Raw genomic sequence first — 16,061 nt, 5'->3', positions numbered from 1 at the left:
AAGCGCGACGATTTGTTTCAACTGTTTTTTGTTTTTAATTTGTATATTTTGCAATTTAATGACTATTAAATATCTTTCGCTTTTAGTTGGTTTTTTCGTTGCCAGACATAGTTAAACGATGCTAATAACTAGACACGTGAAGGGTGCATAATATTTTATGTATACGATGCCATTAGATAATCCGTTACAAAATAAGAACGATTAAAATTCGGTCGGAGTTCAATAAATAATAACTTCGAGTTACACACATAGCATTACTGCAAATAAAGGCCTACCATTGCCTGCATATCCGCATGTACTTAAATCGGGGGCCGTACACTAAGTATAATTTTAAATGCTCTCTATGTATGTGTATTTATTTACAAGCCACTTTGGTTGCGAATTGCTCATGCTCCTGCTGTTCCAGCTGGACACGCCTCAGTACAGATTGATCTTCTTGAGTATCGTTTTGCGGCACATGTGACATGTGCGCAACGTCTCGGCGCAGTGGGAGCAAGCCCCATGGCCGCACAAAAAGGCGACATCCCTTTTGCGCTCCATGCAAATGCCACAGAAGTGCGATTCCTCGAACTCCTGCACTTTGTTCTCCAAGTACCGCAGCAGATCCCCCGATGGCAGACGGGCCGGATCACTGGGCGATGATGTGGACGGTTGCAGGGGGACTACCCGCCCGTTGGAGGTCACACGGCGTTCTATGAGCACACCACATTTTAGACATTTCTTCATGCGTATACCGCACTCCTCGCAGGCGATTTGATGTTGGCACGGCTCGAAGCGAACCAGGGAAAGGATCTCATTGCACACGATGCACTCCAGTGGACCCGCGACCATGGCCGGACTAGGAGCCGGACCTGGCAGGGCGGCAGCCACAGCCCCGGCCACAAATGGCTTCTCTCCTGTGGCAATGGCTGTGGCTGTGCTGCTGCTTGAGGTAGCTGGCGGCTTGGGGGCCTTCTTGCGAGGCGCAACCTGTGGCGAAACATTTGGGGGTGCCGTCAATGGAGGGGTATCCGAATTTAGTTTCTTGACTCCCGGTGATGCAGATGGTGTTGCTGTTGCTACGGCTACTGATGGCGACGGCGTTGCTCCGGCCATATCGTTGGGCTTTGGCATTACATCTAGATGTTGGCGTTGAGGTGGCGGAGGAACGGGCGCCGCTCCGTTTGTTTCCGCGGCCCCAGATCCACCTCCCGTTGGCATTTCGTCTTCAGACATATCGAGGGCCTGCAAGCGCAGCAAGGCTGCGGCACTCGAGGATTCCGCCTCCGGCTGCTGCTGTCCAAATATCATCTGCCTGATGTTGCGGTCGGTAATCCACTCGAATATGCTGGCATTGGCATTGTTCAGCTCCACGCGGCACCCGGCCCGCGACAGATAGATGAGTATGCTGTACATCAGACGATCCTCTGCGCGCACACTCGTCTGCACGAGACTCATGTAGAATTTGTGTATCTCGGGCGCCTCCTCGGGACTCGGTTCAGCCGCCGACTGCAGATTGGATTTCTTGATCACGCACACATGCATGGCATTGTCCCCGTCCTCGTCCTTAGCATTCACATCACATGATAGCCGCACGAGGCGCTCGATCACGCCGGCATGACCCTGCGAGACGGCCAGCAAGAACGGCGTCTGACGTCGATTGTTGCTGATGTCCAGCTCGGCCTGGCCCTCCGTGACGAGCGTCTCGACTACCTGTGCATGTCCATTGAGGGCGGCCAAATGCAGGGCCGCGAATCCATCGTCCTTTCGCACGTTCACCAACTGCCGAGAGAGCTGCAGTATGCGACGTGCGGCCACCACATTCCCCTTGAGCGCAGCATGGTGCAGCACATTAAAGCCGCGATTGTTTTTTACCGTGAAATCCAGATTTGGGGCGTTGCACAGCAGCTCCACCACCTCGGTGTTCTCTTTGCCGATGGCATCGTGCAGTGCCGTATCGCCGTACGAGTCCTGAATGTTCACATTGGCCTGGTGCTGCAGCAGCTCGCGCACACAGTGTGGCGTCTTCTTGTGCGCACAAATGTGCAGCGCAGAGCAGTGGCTCGAGTTAAGGAAATTCACTTCGGCCCCGTGCTGCAGCAGGACACGCATTGTGGCCGGCTGATTGCCAAAGGCGGCATAATGGAGCGCCGAATCGCCCTCCTTGTCCACCGCATTCACATTGGCGCCTTTGGAGATGAGGTAGCTGACCAGCTCGACGTAGCCCTGATGCGAGGCCACCTGTATGCACGCCTTGCCCCCGCTCATGACATCCACTTGGGTGGGATTCATGTCCAGATATTGGCGCACAAACTCTAGATGCCCCTGGGCCGCTTCGCGCACTAGTTTATCCGCCACAGAGCTGCCCGAGAGGCCGGAGAGGGGTGTCATTACATGATCGGCACGCCGATGGCTCAGATCCATCATGCTATTGGAGCGTTCCGCAGCCGTGGCCAAAGGCGAACGCTCCAGTTTGACACATTTGGGATTCAGGGTCCACTCGAAGCCATCATCCAGCTGCTGAATGCGCAGATCCCCATCCGAGTAGACTTTCACCACTTTGCAGATTTTACCTAAAGCCTGAAAAGGGAAACAGAGACAATTCTCATTGGAAATCTACGGATTACGAATCTCCTGGCCTCCGCTTACATATCGCATAATATCAATCCATTCGCCGTGACCCTTCTGCAGCTGTTGGACCTTGTTGGCATCGTTGATGATGGTCACCAGATCCCCCACACGAAAGGAGACAACTTTTACGAGTGCGGCGGGATGGAAGGTCCATCGATTGGGACAGTTTTCATATTGCACCCTGCCAGAAGAAGAAATCATTACAAGAATCCTCTCAGAGGAACAAAGCTGTACTCCTTACCGTATATCTCCTTTATCTGTGATCCGATGGACTGTTCCCAGCTTGGCCAGATGCTCGACCATTCGCGGATTCCAACCGCCGTGGCCCTGCTGGAGTTTCATGAGGGCATCTACCTCCAGGCAAACCTTGACCCGATCGCCCACAGAGAAGCTTGGCTTCACCATCGGCGCCACCGGTTGCTGCTCCTCCGGCTGGCCCAGCACTGGCATGTGATCCTTGTAGTAGTGGCCGCCGCCAGTGGCCGATATGTACTTAAGGTCGACGTTGCCCTTGTGTCCCAGACGATAGACGTTCGTTGAGCCCGTTACCCACGAAACGTTGGCTACACTGCGACAGGATTCGTTGTCCCAGCCACGGATTTCCATAACACGACCCGTCCTGCCCTCGCCGCCGTCCTGGTCGTTCCACTCCCAGTCCGGGCCGCGCACAACCTTCGAGCCAACGAAAATTCCACGCAATTGAATGCGCTTCGATCCCTTGCGCGTTGGCACACGTACGCCCAGGGAATTGGGCGTGGTATATCTGATAAAGGGATGCTCCAGATCGTGCAGATCCTCGGCGTAGCAAAAGGCACACAGATGATAATTGGCACACTGCGCACACTTGAAGACAATGCCCGCTATGCCGGCCTTCGAGCAGCCATCGCAGACGACGTTTGAATGACGAACGCCTGCCAGGAATGCCAGATTCATAATGATTTCTGATTATATCTGAGGGATGGAGTCACACTTACCAACTTGAGCGTTATCCACAATTATCAAATCGTATTGACTCTGATAGCCCACACGGTAGTTGGTGCGATGTCCCGAATCCCAATTGACGACAACGGTGTTCTCTGGTGAATGTGAGGATCCGCAACGGCCAATTTCGCAAACGGTCCCAACGTGACCTTCTCCGTCGTCTGTTGCGCAAGCAATGAAAAGCAATGAGAGAGAGAGTGCAGGGAGAACACGATTTGTTAGAGAGTAGAGGTTCTGGTTCTGGCTACCTCCCGGGATATAAAGTACGTTCTGTGGCACATCCGGTGGCAAGACTTCCGCCCCTTGAGGCTTCTATGCTTCCCCTCCATAAACAACACGCTATAAATACATTTAATCATTGACTCTGGGGAGCTCCAGTCCCCCGATTCGGTTATGCACTCAAAATGAAACAGCAACAGCAGCAGCAGCTGCCTGTTATAATTATATACACACACAAACAGACAGACACGCTTCTAGTCCTGTCTTGGGTCTAGAGAGGGTGACATGGCAAGCAGCAGGATTGGGGGCCGACTCAGAAGCGGATTTGTGTATGCCCCAAAAATAAAACTCTCCAAACACTCGTGTCTTTGCCTGCCTGCCTGCCACAGTGCAGCCCCTGGAGCTGTTGCACACGATCCCCCCGTCCGCTTCTATAAATAAACACTCCACAAAAATGTTGGAGACAAAATGGCACGCGCCCTTGCGCGGCTCCGATGCCGCCGTCTGACATGACAGCCGCCAGACGTTTATGCCCGCAGGCGGCACGGCAGTATTTGGCTTTTTCAGGGAAAGACGAAGCCGAAAGACACATACCATGACCTAATCTGTTTATACGGACGGTTCCGACGAATGTGCATATATTGTAATTATTTATGGGTAGAAACTCCAGAGATGTGCAGCTGCAGCTGCAAATGGGAGCCCTCTATACGCTCTATAGAACTGTTAGTCACGAGAATTTCTAGAGGAAGGGCATATTTATCTTGCAGTTAAAGATAGGAATTGACAATGACAGATTAAAGTCCTACCAAAGGGACAAGAAAATTGTATGGAAGTACAATTGGAACAATCTATATATGTAGCTCTTCTTACAATGTTTTTTCTGAACCCGAAGCGAATTTCTTCGCGAAGCAGACACTCTGAGAACATTTCCAATTCTGAATCCCAAAGAAAACTTTTCGCAAGTTCTCTGTAAACGTTTTTTAACGCTTTTTTCCATATATGTATTTTCTGAGTTGTCGATCATAAAAGGGCTCCCTAAAGGACGGAGAAGTCCAGAAATATTCAGAGAAAATGGAAAATCCAGGAATGAAGTAAATAAGTAGCCCTATAGTCATTCTTATATTGAGTTTTTCTTGATGATTAGATAGAATAGAGTAGATTTCCTTAAGTTGTGGACCATTTTTGAACTAGTACATTTAAGTCCAGTTAATGTGATATATTTATTATTATTGGAATAGTAAATGGAACAGCTACAGTTATGACTCCGTTGAGCCTATATACATGATTTTCATAACACTTTAAGAGTCTTATTCCATAAGAAGACGTTGCAAAAGACCTGTTTCAGAGTATTTTCATACCTTCTAATCTATAAATATTCCTCTTGTCCCAAAGTATTATTCTTTGGCCAATAGTTTCAGCAATTAACACTCTATAAAAGCTCTATCCTACTTACATATTTCAGGCCTCTTCAACTAATCGCCCCCGTAATTAAAGGGTATCCAAAACGAATAGAGCACCACTGAAACACATTCATGTATGTGATAATTGTTCACACAACAAAAAGTACAACAGATATGAATGGTTAAAAGCATTAATTGAATTAATAACTACGGAATAATGTAATCTTATTTCCAGCGAATGAATTTCACTGTCATATCTGTATACATATATTATCGAAAATACATATACATATATGTACATACATATGTACATATCTATATCTACCGTAGGTATATATAGAATGAAGCGAGGGAAAGCAAAAAGCAATTGGTAAGCGAAAAGAATTTCGCTGGCGCATTGAGTGTTGCTATAAATAGAGAGGCGCGTCCTCTTTTTACACACAACAACGCCCTGAGCAACGAAACGCAACGCAAGGCATCATGCCACACCGTATACCGTACACCGTACCGTCCCCGTGTGCACCCATATACAATACACAGGGCGCCAGAGCGTCAGAGTTTGGGATATACAAATTCTCCATTCCATATTTTCTCCATATTCCATATTCTTACCTTGATTCGACCATATCCAATTGGGTCCGCGAACCACACGTATGCCGGGCGGAATGGAGGCTCGCATGGCTCGTTTCCTAATTCAAATTTTATATAATTTCTTCTGGCGGGGCTGTCTGTTGCGTTTCGTTATTCGGAAATACTTCGATTCGGTTTGTGCGGCTACTGCAAGAAGGAGAATACACCCAGATATGACATTTGACATTAGATTTCGGTGACGGAGGTGCTGGATGGGAGTTGAGAGTTCTCTTTGGATGGGGACCTGGTTAATATTTGGGTCAGATAACTGGTACAAAGTCAGCGCATGACTAAAAGGCACAACACAACCAGCACAGCACAGCACAGCACATATTCTGTATATTCTGTATATGGAAATGTACATGGTAGTACCTGCGGAAACTGCAATGCAATGCCATCCAATAGGTTGCATATTGCAAATGGATGGGATGGACCGACTGACAGTTCAACGGATATGGAATTAGAAGGTCTCATGACCATCATTGTGTATGGAACTGAGTTCCACATCATGGTGCGGGAGTATTCGGACGGACGGGCATATGACGCATGGCGATAAGACATATGGAGGGGATACATTTGTACATATGTATATACGAGTGTATATTTCTTGTGGTCTCTCTCTCTGAATGATAATAATATGTGAATGGGACACTCAGCACTTTGGGATAATACAAAAAGCAAATACATAATTGACCCGCATGTTGTTTACGAACACACACACACACACACGCACGCACGCACACAAAAAGTATATACAGTATATATGTATATACCATGAAAAAAGATTATTTTTTGGGGGCCAATTGCTTACCGAATGCAATTTCTAGACACTGTCACGTATAATCACTTTTCCCTCAGCTGTTTCCGCTTAATTTAAGGCTCAAGTTTTCGTCTTGGCTCTAATGTTGCATTTTTATGCGCGCGTGCGCTTTTTTAATTGGCATTTAATGTTTCCCTAATGTTTCCTCACTTGAAACCGTTGCTAGGGCCCACAGTTTAAGGCATTCTCGTTGACTGTCTCTTTCACTTGATGCTCTTTTGAGTATTAGCACACACCAACATCGCACTAGTCCGCTGTTCACTGTAAACCAAACACTTTAATTTAATTTATATTTCCAAAAAATTTAAAATTTTGCTAGCTACTACAACTAAAATTTGGCTTTCTTCTTCTTTTTTTAGGTCTGGCCTAAAGATGGCAGTGCAAAATTACTGGCGTCTATCGATGTATTCGATATGCATCCTTGGTATCGAAAGCCCACGCCAGTACGTCAATACCCACATCGATATGCAGAAAAAGAACAACACACAATCGCAAACACATGTTCAATGTTTGTGTAATTTTTGGCCAAAGAAAATACTAAATTAAGTCATTTAATTATATTCCTATTCATTTGCTCGAGCGGGTAATGAAAAGGGCTACCACAATGGATCAGTTGACATACACCACAGCAGTTAAAAAGGGTAAATAAAGCAATGAACAGTGAACAATAAAATGTTTAAGCATTTCACATTTCTTTCAGCACAACTGGTGGAGAGAAATCCACAGTCTCTGTTAGATCCGTTGCGTGTTTCTATGCACGACCAGGAGGACATCATTGCTTTGGCTCAACAAATCCAGAATGCGGACAAGCAACTCAAACACACCACTTGCCACAAACTTGGAGTAATAATGGATCAAGTAAGATTGTTTTCCAACTCAAATGAATATGAATTATATCAATTGTAATACTAGATCAAGATGTTGCAAGCACAGGCCATGGAAATATTGAAAGAGTCCAATGTGAACCGTGAACTGCACAATGCCGCTTGCAACTTTACTAAAAAACCAGGACAAATCTATCATCTTTATCAAAGGGCATCAGGTCAAACGTACTTCAGCATGCTCTCGCCGGAAGTAAGTCTGCCAATCCACAATGCTTGTACAGCAGATTTAACCATACCAGTGATACACTTTCAGGAATGGAATCATTCAGTAGACCAGACATACAAAGGCAGCTATAGACTAGAATTTGATTTAAGTTGGACACCGCTGGACAAGATAAAACAGCAAGACGAAAGGCTCAAATGGGCGGAGGAATGCATAGAGAAGGCATTGGACAGTGGACGCTCGGCTATGGCTATTGACTTTAATATTAACAATGAATAAAATAGTTTAATTTGAATAAATTGAAATATCGTATACATGGATATCTACAACTATCGCATACGGATTTTGGTGCCATCATCATATGATTGACAACTAGCTGCATCGATAGGGGCGTAAAAGCTATCGATAGGGTTAGAACATCTCTATTTCTGTTTTGTTTTCACTGCAACAGCTGTGGTTTTTGTGAAATTTTCTATATTTATTTTCGTTTGTTTTGTTCTGTTGGACGTTGACTTGAAGACACGTAATATGTCCGCTGCCAAGAACGAAATGTATTACAGCCTGCTCGAGTGGTTTAAAACCCTCAATTTGAATGCACCCCACGCAGATGCTGAATCACTGGCAGACGGTGTAGCCGTGGCCCAGGCGCTGAATCAATTCGCCCCCGAATCTTTCACAGACTCGTGGCTGGCGAAAATCAAAGCCAGTGCCGTGGGCATCAACTGGCGTTTGCGTATGAGTAATCTAAAGAAAGTCACACAATCCCTCTACGACTACTACAGTGAGGTCCTTAACTACACCCTCAGCGACTTTGTGAAGCCCGATGTGCAGCGCATTGCCGAGAAATGCGACCTGGTCGAGCTGGAGCGTTTGCTCCAGCTGGTCTTGGGCTGTGCGGTCAACTGTGCCAAAAAGCAATCGTACATAACCGAGATCATGTGCTTGGAAGAGGAGCTTCAGGCGAATATCATGAGAGCACTCCAGGAGCTGGAGTCCACTCGAAATGCCGCGGAGGGGGGCATCGTCACGTCACTGTCGCGCAGTTCCATCAGTGGAATGCTGGATGGCAAGGTCCTGCAAGAAGAGCGCGATGCCATGGCCCAGAAATGTTTCGAAACCGAAAAGAAAATGCTGCTGCTGATCGACGAGAAGACAAACCTACAGCAGGAACTGCAGAGGGTGCAGAAGGAGTTTGCGCGTCTGGAGCACAGCTCCACAGTTATTGGCGATGATGGCGTTTCGTTGGGGCCCGTGCAAACGGGCTCTGTGCGCTACAACGAGTTGCGGCGACAGCTCGATCTGCTTAAAGAAGAGCTCTTGCAGTCGGAGGGTGCTCGCGAGGACTTGAAGCTGAAGGCCCAGCAGCAGGAGACCGACCTGTTGCACATGCAAATGCGGATAGATGAACTTTTGGTAGGGATCAGTAAATTTAAGTAAATCTTGAGTTTGTTGTAATTCTATTTCCCACAGAAAAGCACTGCTGAGGTGACAACTCTCAAGGATGAAGTAGACGTGCTGCGGGAATCGAATGACAAGCTGAAGATTTGCGAGGGTCAGCTGGACACGTACAAAAAGAAGCTGGAGGACTACAATGACTTAAAAAAGCAGGTGAAAATCCTAGAGGAGCGCAGCGCGGACTATGTGCAGCAGAACGCCCAGTTCGAGGAGGATGCCAAGCGATATGCCAACACCAAGGGGCAGATAGAGCTGTTCAAGAAGGAGATCCAGGATCTGCACACCAAGCTGGACAGCGAGAGCAGCAAGAATGTGAAGTTGGAGTTTGACAACAAGAATCTGGAGGGCAAGAATCTGGCCCTGCAGCGGGCTAAAGATAGCTTGCTAAAAGAACGTGACAATCTTCGCGAGACCGTCGACGAGCTCAAGTGCGGGCATCTGTCTTCCAATTCGGGCCTCACTGGCACCACGGTTTCCCGGGAGCTGCAACCGCCAGCCACAGTGGAGAAGATGCAGCGACTCGAGGCGGAAAACAAGGCTTTGCGCGAAGGGCAGGGCGGTCAAACGGCTTTGGCGGTGAGTTTTAGAAGACTGTAACGCTTTCTCTATAAACTTCGTTATTTTGCAATGCAGCAACTTCTGGATGACGCCAACAAACGCTGCGAGAATCTACGCGAGCAGCTAAAGACGGCCAATGAGCGCATACTCTCCCTGTCCCATGCCTCCCAGAGCGACGATCCCATACTGAAAGAGTAACTAAACATTCAATATGCCATTAAATATGTGACACAGACATTTCTTTCGATTGCAGAAGCGAATTTGGCAAGCAAATCAAACAGCTGATGGAGCTCAATGAACAAAAGAGTGAGACTTCTAGAAGTACTTAATGAACAAGGGAATCAACTTTAGTTAAAACTTTCTTGCAGCCCTTCAATTGGAGGAGTCGGTGACGCAGAGCTCCTCGCTGCAATGCAAGGTCACGCAGCTGGAAACTAATCTGACTGCTCGCGAGCAGGAAGTAATGGCCTACGATGCGAAATACCGAAAATGTTTGGAAAAGGCCAAGGAGGTTATCAAGAGCTTCGATCCGCGTATAGCCAGTGGTATTTATAGCCTCAAAAATACCTAAGAAAATGCATTAAAACATTCATTTACTTTGCAGCAATCGATGCAAGTGCCTTGGAGAAGTATTTCGATGTCGTTGAGGAGGAGCCAAAGCCAAAAATGAGCGTTATGGAAGAGCAATTGATGACCTCGGCCTTCTACCGATTGGGTGTCAATGCCCAGCGCGATGCTGTTGATTCTAAATTGGCCATATTAATGGGCTCGGGACAGACATTTCTGGCACGCCAGCGACAGTCGGCGCCGCGCAAGTCACTGAGTGCAATGAAATCGAAGTAGGGGGATGCATGAATGCTAGCACGAGCATTCGATTCGGTTGGATTAAGTTAAGGACATATTTCATCGCCAGGGGTTTGTTTGAACATTTATATAAATAATATATATATATAACGCTAGTATTTATTCGATATCCGCATGGATCTAATCTGATCGTATAGTATTTTTGTAGGAAATACGTTAATAAAGTTACAAAGAAAGACAATTATCCAAATTAAACAATCGACGTGCTTTGAATCAACCGCCAAAAAAGTTCTGCAAGAATTCGATCTGGCAGTGCCGTCCTTGGAACGATCAACGATCACCAGATATCGATAGTCGAAATTGAAATGAAAATAATTAAAAAAACCACCATCATTGTTTTTGTAAATATCTTAGTTTTAGTATAGAATTAAATACATTTAACGCATAGTTCAGGGCAAAAAACATACATATTCATAGGTAAATCATATGGTCGCCTCTCCATGTTCTCTCGAACCATATAAATATATCCAAAGAATCTCTTCCTTGGGCATTGGCACACGTAAAAAATGCAATTCAGAAAAGGAGCTTCATAGACGAGCAGTTATAACAATAGGTTTCTGATCCAGCCATCCATTCTTTTTGCGTTTGGGAGGCGGTCCGCCGGTTGCCGGCGACACCATTTACCATCACCATATAAGCAACAAACTTGTGCAGTCTACATACATACTTGGTACATAAAATCTAGCTTCCTCTTCCATTCACCATGGCCGCCACATGCTCTCATCCTGGCCAGGACCGGGCTGTCCGGCTGCTCCTGCCTGCGCCATATAGTGGTACTCCTCCTCTTGACGCTGCCTCAGCGCCTGGCGCGCTGCACTGCTCGTCTGCGGCCGCGGACTGGCCTCCAATGCCTCGTTCTCATTGGAGCCGATGCCACTCTCTGATCGCGGCGATGACTGTTGCGTTGCAGGCATCGACTTAAGCTCCGACACGGAGACTCCAGAGCTAACCGAAGCGGCCACTGAAGCGGGCCGTTCTGCCGCCACTGTCATGGCCGAGACGGTGGCTCCCGCGGAAGCGGCCACTGCCATGCTGTTGGCGTACGCAGCCGCAGCGGCGGCAGCCACATGAGCCGCCTCCAGTCCGCCGGGAAAGTTGGGACTCAGCTTGCCCGCCAAATGCGGCTGGACACGCTGCAGCTCGATCAGGCGCTCAAAGTCCGTGCGCGTGGCAATCGGATCGACCAGGGGCTGGGCACTGAGGCCCAGAGCCGCCGCCAGTTGCACGTAGTGGGGAGGGAGGACGAGCACACCGTTGGCGCTGTCAGGCTGCTGGATCTGCTGGGCCTGCTTTAGCTGCTGCTTGTACTGCTCGAGGACATTGGCACATACTTTACTACGATCGTCTTCGTAGCTCAGCTCCGAGACGACGCTGCTGGTCGCTACTCCAGGGTCCACCTGCGATTGGATCTGTGGGGGAATCTGTGGAATCTGCTGGCCACGATTGTTGTTCTCGTCCTGTGGCGCTGGCGTCGTGGCCTGCATGAGTCGCTGATCGGCCCCCAGCTTTAGGCCCTTGCTGTAGTCGAGGGGATTCGAGTCCTGGCTGCTGTAGTCCAGCGAATGCTCGTCCGGCTGCGACTTCTTCGAGTTGTTCAGATCGAAGCAGCTGCTGCTGCTCGGACTCTCCACAAAATTGGCCGTCGAATGGGGACATATTTCCACATCGATCTCCGCTATGCACTGATCCAGGTGCCGCAGCAAGCGCGCCTTGGAACCTGGCTCCCCCAACGTTGGCATGCTGCCCATTGGCGGGGGCTCTGGCGTGGCCAAATAACGAGCCACCTCTCGAGCACAGTCCGTGTATCCCGCTCGATACTTGTTGACAGCTGCAGGGATAGAAAATTCATTCAATAAGATACGTGAGTGAATGGCATCATATCGAAACACTCACAAGGATCATCGAGGTTGCGATGCCTCTGGAAGTGTCGCACTGTCAGCTCTAGGATGTCCGCCTTCTCCAGCTTCGTGTGCTTGGCCTGGCCCTCGCCGTTCTTCGCACTCTGACTCTTTGTGGACTCGAGAATGAGGGCCTTCAGGATGGCCAGGCTCTGGTTGATTCGCGCCCTTCGTCGCTTCTCCATGAGTGGTTTATTTGTACGCTTGCTGATGTCCTGCGAGGAGGTTACATTCTGCGTGGAGCTCACCAGCCCAATGGACTTTATGCCGCTGCCATTGGCAGTCGAGCCGGCGGCGGTGAATCCGATGCCTGGAAAACAAAAAGAAAACGAAAGCCAATGATTAGGTGGGGGGAGTTCTAGTCATGGAATATAATGTGCTTTTAAAGAAAAGACCAGAATATGGAGAAGGCCGTTTAATCTGAAGAGAACGACCCCCGAAACCGAGTGCATCATAGTGCTAATACGGCTCTACCATTTCTCATTTCTTAAAGGATCGTTCTCTAAAGAATTATTAATGGAATAGATCCACTTTAAAATAGGGAAGTATAAACTTTGTAAACTTCAATTGGACTAGACTATCAGACTTTTGGGGATATTAAGAGTCTGTTTCCTGTTCAATGGTCATTGACAATGGATTGAAAATAGTTTTGAAATTTGAATTTTCATTAAATCCCTTTCTTCTTTCTAGGGGTAAAAGTCCAGGACTTCATTTTCTTTTTATTTTAGCCGAGAACTACGAATATACCCATTGAAAATCTCCTTTATTTCAGACACATTCGCATGTAAAATACCCTTCATAAATATTTAAGGTATACCTATACCTAATCCAATCACATTTTGCAAACCAAAATAAGCTCAAAACTTCAGATTATCCCAATATTCTGCAGCTTTTTTTGGCATCAAAACGGAAAATCGAAAAACAGAATACGCTCTTCAAACATAAGCCAGGAAGCTCCAGGTGTTAAGGCTTCTACAGGTGTTTATTTCTGTGAAACGCACTGTATTTGAAATTCCCTTGGATGAATTATTTGGCAAATGGATTGCATATTATTGGAACAACTAAATGTGAATTGTTTTAGAATAAAGCTAAATATTGGCTATATTTTCGGATGTTGTTAAAAGAATGATAAGCTAATAAAGTTCTTGAAATTCTAAAAAAAATCTTTACTGGCAGTTTCTCTGGTTGTTCCCTTAAACAAATTCTTATTCTTGATTGAATTTTCTTAGAAAATAGGCCTTGAAATAAAACGTTTAGCCGTGATTAAAGGATAATCGTATACTTTAAATAAAATATCCATAAAATAGGTTATTGAAAAGAGAGGGATCTTGAAGCGTTTAAACTTTTTTATATGGTCTTTCTTTTCTCTTTTTCTAAGTATTATTATTATTATTATTTTAAAATCCGCTTTCAAAGTCCTCCTTTGCTCAAAGATCCTTTAAAAGTGTGTGTTTACCAGTTGCCGATTTATTTTTCGAATAATCCTTATCACGTTTTGCTGTCATTTTCTCATTTTTACGGAATTCACATGAATTCTTCTTTGCGCCAGAGATTAGTTTTCAGAGAGGTTTTCACTATAAATTTTCCTTTCAGTAAAATCCGTTTTTCCTTGGAAATTTTCAAGATTATTTCTCGTCGGATTGCACGCCACAGACAGAAATGTTACGTCTTTTGGGGTTCCGTTCCGCTTGTGATTTCTTCAGAGGAAATTCCGTATGCCAAAGGAAGCAGACGACGTCCGTATGGGTCGACGGTTCACGGCTAACTGACGGTAAAAGCAAAGCCAAAGCGTAGCTGCGAATTTTTCAACGTTTTTCAACTGTTTGCCGCCGGTTGGCTCTTTCCGCTGTCGCGTGCGCTCCGTTTGTGCAAAATTTCCCGACTGAATGGTGCTGCTGCTGGTTCTGCTGCTTGCTACTCGGTGTGGTAGCAGTGGCAGTGGCAGTGGCACGAGCCGTCGGCCACGAGGCACAAAGTTTGCCAGCCGTCATCGTGTGGCGCAGCAACCAAAGCAGATTGGAGTCAACCGACAATAAAAGCAACAGCAACAGCAACGACTGGCTGCCTGCCCGCCTGCCTGCCTGCCTGCCTGCTGCCTGCCACGTTAATGGTGGTTGTGGTAATGGTTGCCACACAACACACAGACACACACACTGGGACACACAGACAGGGGGACACAGAGCTTAACGACGCAGCAGCAGCAGCAGCAGCAGCAGCAGTGGCAGCAGCAGAGGCATGTTGCCAGTGGGCGGGCGTTGGCTGCGGCAAATGTCAGGCAGCGCAAGCGACAGGCCGACAGGCCGACGTGCCGCCACGCCGGACAGACGGACGGCGTGACCATGTCTGGCTTTAGCGCGCACACAAAAGTTCACACAGACACACACAGATGCAGATACAGACACAGATACCGAGCCCACACACAGATACCCCCCACACACAGGCATACAAATCAATTCGTTTAGGCGCAAATAGGAAGCATCCAAGCAGACATTTTGAAGGGGGAGTCGCAGGAATCTAGGAGTGGAATGTAATGGATCTCTAGTGGGATAAACATATGTAGGTGGATCTTTAGATCTAGCTTCGGGGGTGGTCCGATTCTTGGGTCTTAACTTGTGCGCTCAGGCGCCAACTGGTGTGTATTTTGTCATTGGTTTCTCGGTCCCAAAAGCGATCACCAGCTGCGGGTTGTATTTTGCCTTTGGATTCTTTCGCTTATGCCTCTGGCAGGCGTCGGTTGTCGAAGGAAATACGATCAGTTGGGAGCAAGGAGTTGGAAGTGTAATAGATTATTTGAGGCTTAGCCAAGAGGAATATTCCTAGAAACCTGCACTTTCTTAATGTGGAGGATCGCACTAAGAATGGTTTTGGAAGAAAAGGTTGCGGGGACTTCAAATTCTGATCAGGAAACGATCGAGCTTTTGGCCACAGTCGATCAAGGACCTCTAAAATCAGAGTTTTATTTACACCTTCTACCCATTATATTTACCCCAGAATTCAACTTTCCCCTCGATAATTTTGTTCATTGGGTGGACACTGCGTCACAGCGCTCTGTCAGCAGTCGGGTTAGTCTTAGTTGTGGCCTGCGGGTGGCGACGCAGCAGAACCTCTGACTGTTGCGGGGTCGCCAGGGTCAGTGGGGGGTAGCAGGGGGTGGCTGATGGGCTGATATGGGTGGCGGGGAGTCGCTGACTTTGCCATTCGGCTGCCCGCATCGAAATCATAACACCAACGAGGCGAAACTTCTGCGCCGCAGCCAGCAGCAGCAGTCGTGGCAAATAATAAGCCAGGCAGCAGGCGACAGAACTGGCTGTGGGGCAGGAGCAGGAGCAGGAGACGCGTGCAGGACCGGATGGCGGTGCCATGGCCATAGGACAACCGGATGGGATGTGGGGGCAGCAGCCAGACGAAGACAACTGTGACACAGCGGGTAGGGCAGGGCAGTGGCAGTGGCAGTGGCAGGGACTATTAGATAAATACGTTGGCAGGAAAGCACCGATGGCAGGAGGGGTGCGGTGGGGTAACAAGGTTGATGGCAACAAATTGCAGTGGATGGTGCCGTGCCGCACACATCAGACGAAG

At 47.6% G+C, this 16,061-nt stretch overlaps 4 protein-coding genes across 5 annotated transcripts; 2 read left to right on the top strand and 2 right to left on the bottom strand.

Moving 5' to 3' along the window:
• Window positions 1-30: 30 nt before the first annotated feature.
• On the bottom strand, window positions 31-7,014 carry LOC108162755 (E3 ubiquitin-protein ligase MIB2). Of its 2 annotated transcripts, none has more exons than XM_017297635.2 (6): window positions 6,652-7,014; window positions 5,823-5,987; window positions 3,585-3,752; window positions 2,852-3,521; window positions 2,629-2,791; window positions 31-2,559 (listed from the first exon to the last, which is right to left on the bottom strand). In XM_017297635.2, the coding sequence occupies exons 2-6, from the start codon at window positions 5,887-5,889 to the stop codon at window positions 418-420; spliced, it is 3,210 nt and encodes a 1,069-aa protein (XP_017153124.1). In that variant the 5' UTR covers window positions 5,890-5,987; window positions 6,652-7,014; the 3' UTR covers window positions 31-417. The 2 variants fall into 2 exon arrangements, with proteins under 2 accessions (XP_017153124.1, XP_017153125.1); XM_017297636.2 differs by having other exon boundaries at window positions 140-2,559; window positions 6,811-7,014.
• Window positions 7,015-7,139: 125 nt separating this feature from the next.
• LOC108162759 (uncharacterized protein C1orf50 homolog) lies at window positions 7,140-8,019 on the top strand. The gene is made up of 4 exons (XM_017297641.2): window positions 7,140-7,301; window positions 7,361-7,518; window positions 7,573-7,734; window positions 7,798-8,019. The coding sequence occupies exons 1-4, from the start codon at window positions 7,247-7,249 to the stop codon at window positions 7,984-7,986; spliced, it is 564 nt and encodes a 187-aa protein (XP_017153130.1). The 5' UTR covers window positions 7,140-7,246; the 3' UTR covers window positions 7,987-8,019.
• Window positions 8,020-8,127: 108 nt separating this feature from the next.
• LOC108163619 (protein hook) lies at window positions 8,128-10,779 on the top strand. Its single transcript, XM_017299017.2, has 6 exons — window positions 8,128-9,120; window positions 9,178-9,738; window positions 9,796-9,914; window positions 9,974-10,026; window positions 10,089-10,265; window positions 10,325-10,779. The coding sequence occupies exons 1-6, from the start codon at window positions 8,236-8,238 to the stop codon at window positions 10,561-10,563; spliced, it is 2,034 nt and encodes a 677-aa protein (XP_017154506.1). The 5' UTR covers window positions 8,128-8,235; the 3' UTR covers window positions 10,564-10,779.
• Window positions 10,780-10,926: 147 nt separating this feature from the next.
• On the bottom strand, window positions 10,927-14,373 carry LOC108163620. The gene is made up of 3 exons (XM_017299018.2): window positions 13,939-14,373; window positions 12,478-12,792; window positions 10,927-12,412 (listed from the first exon to the last, which is right to left on the bottom strand). Exons 1-3 carry the CDS (start codon window positions 13,985-13,987, stop codon window positions 11,283-11,285), a joined length of 1,494 nt encoding a protein of 497 aa, XP_017154507.1. The 5' UTR covers window positions 13,988-14,373; the 3' UTR covers window positions 10,927-11,282.
• Between the last annotated feature and the right edge of the window lie 1,688 nt (window positions 14,374-16,061).

The sequence above is a fragment of the Drosophila miranda genome, chromosome 4, assembly GCF_003369915.1.
Source record: "Drosophila miranda strain MSH22 chromosome 4, D.miranda_PacBio2.1, whole genome shotgun sequence".
NCBI lineage: Eukaryota > Metazoa > Arthropoda > Insecta > Diptera > Drosophilidae > Drosophila > Drosophila miranda.
This window is presented reverse-complemented; position numbering and strand designations above follow the sequence as displayed.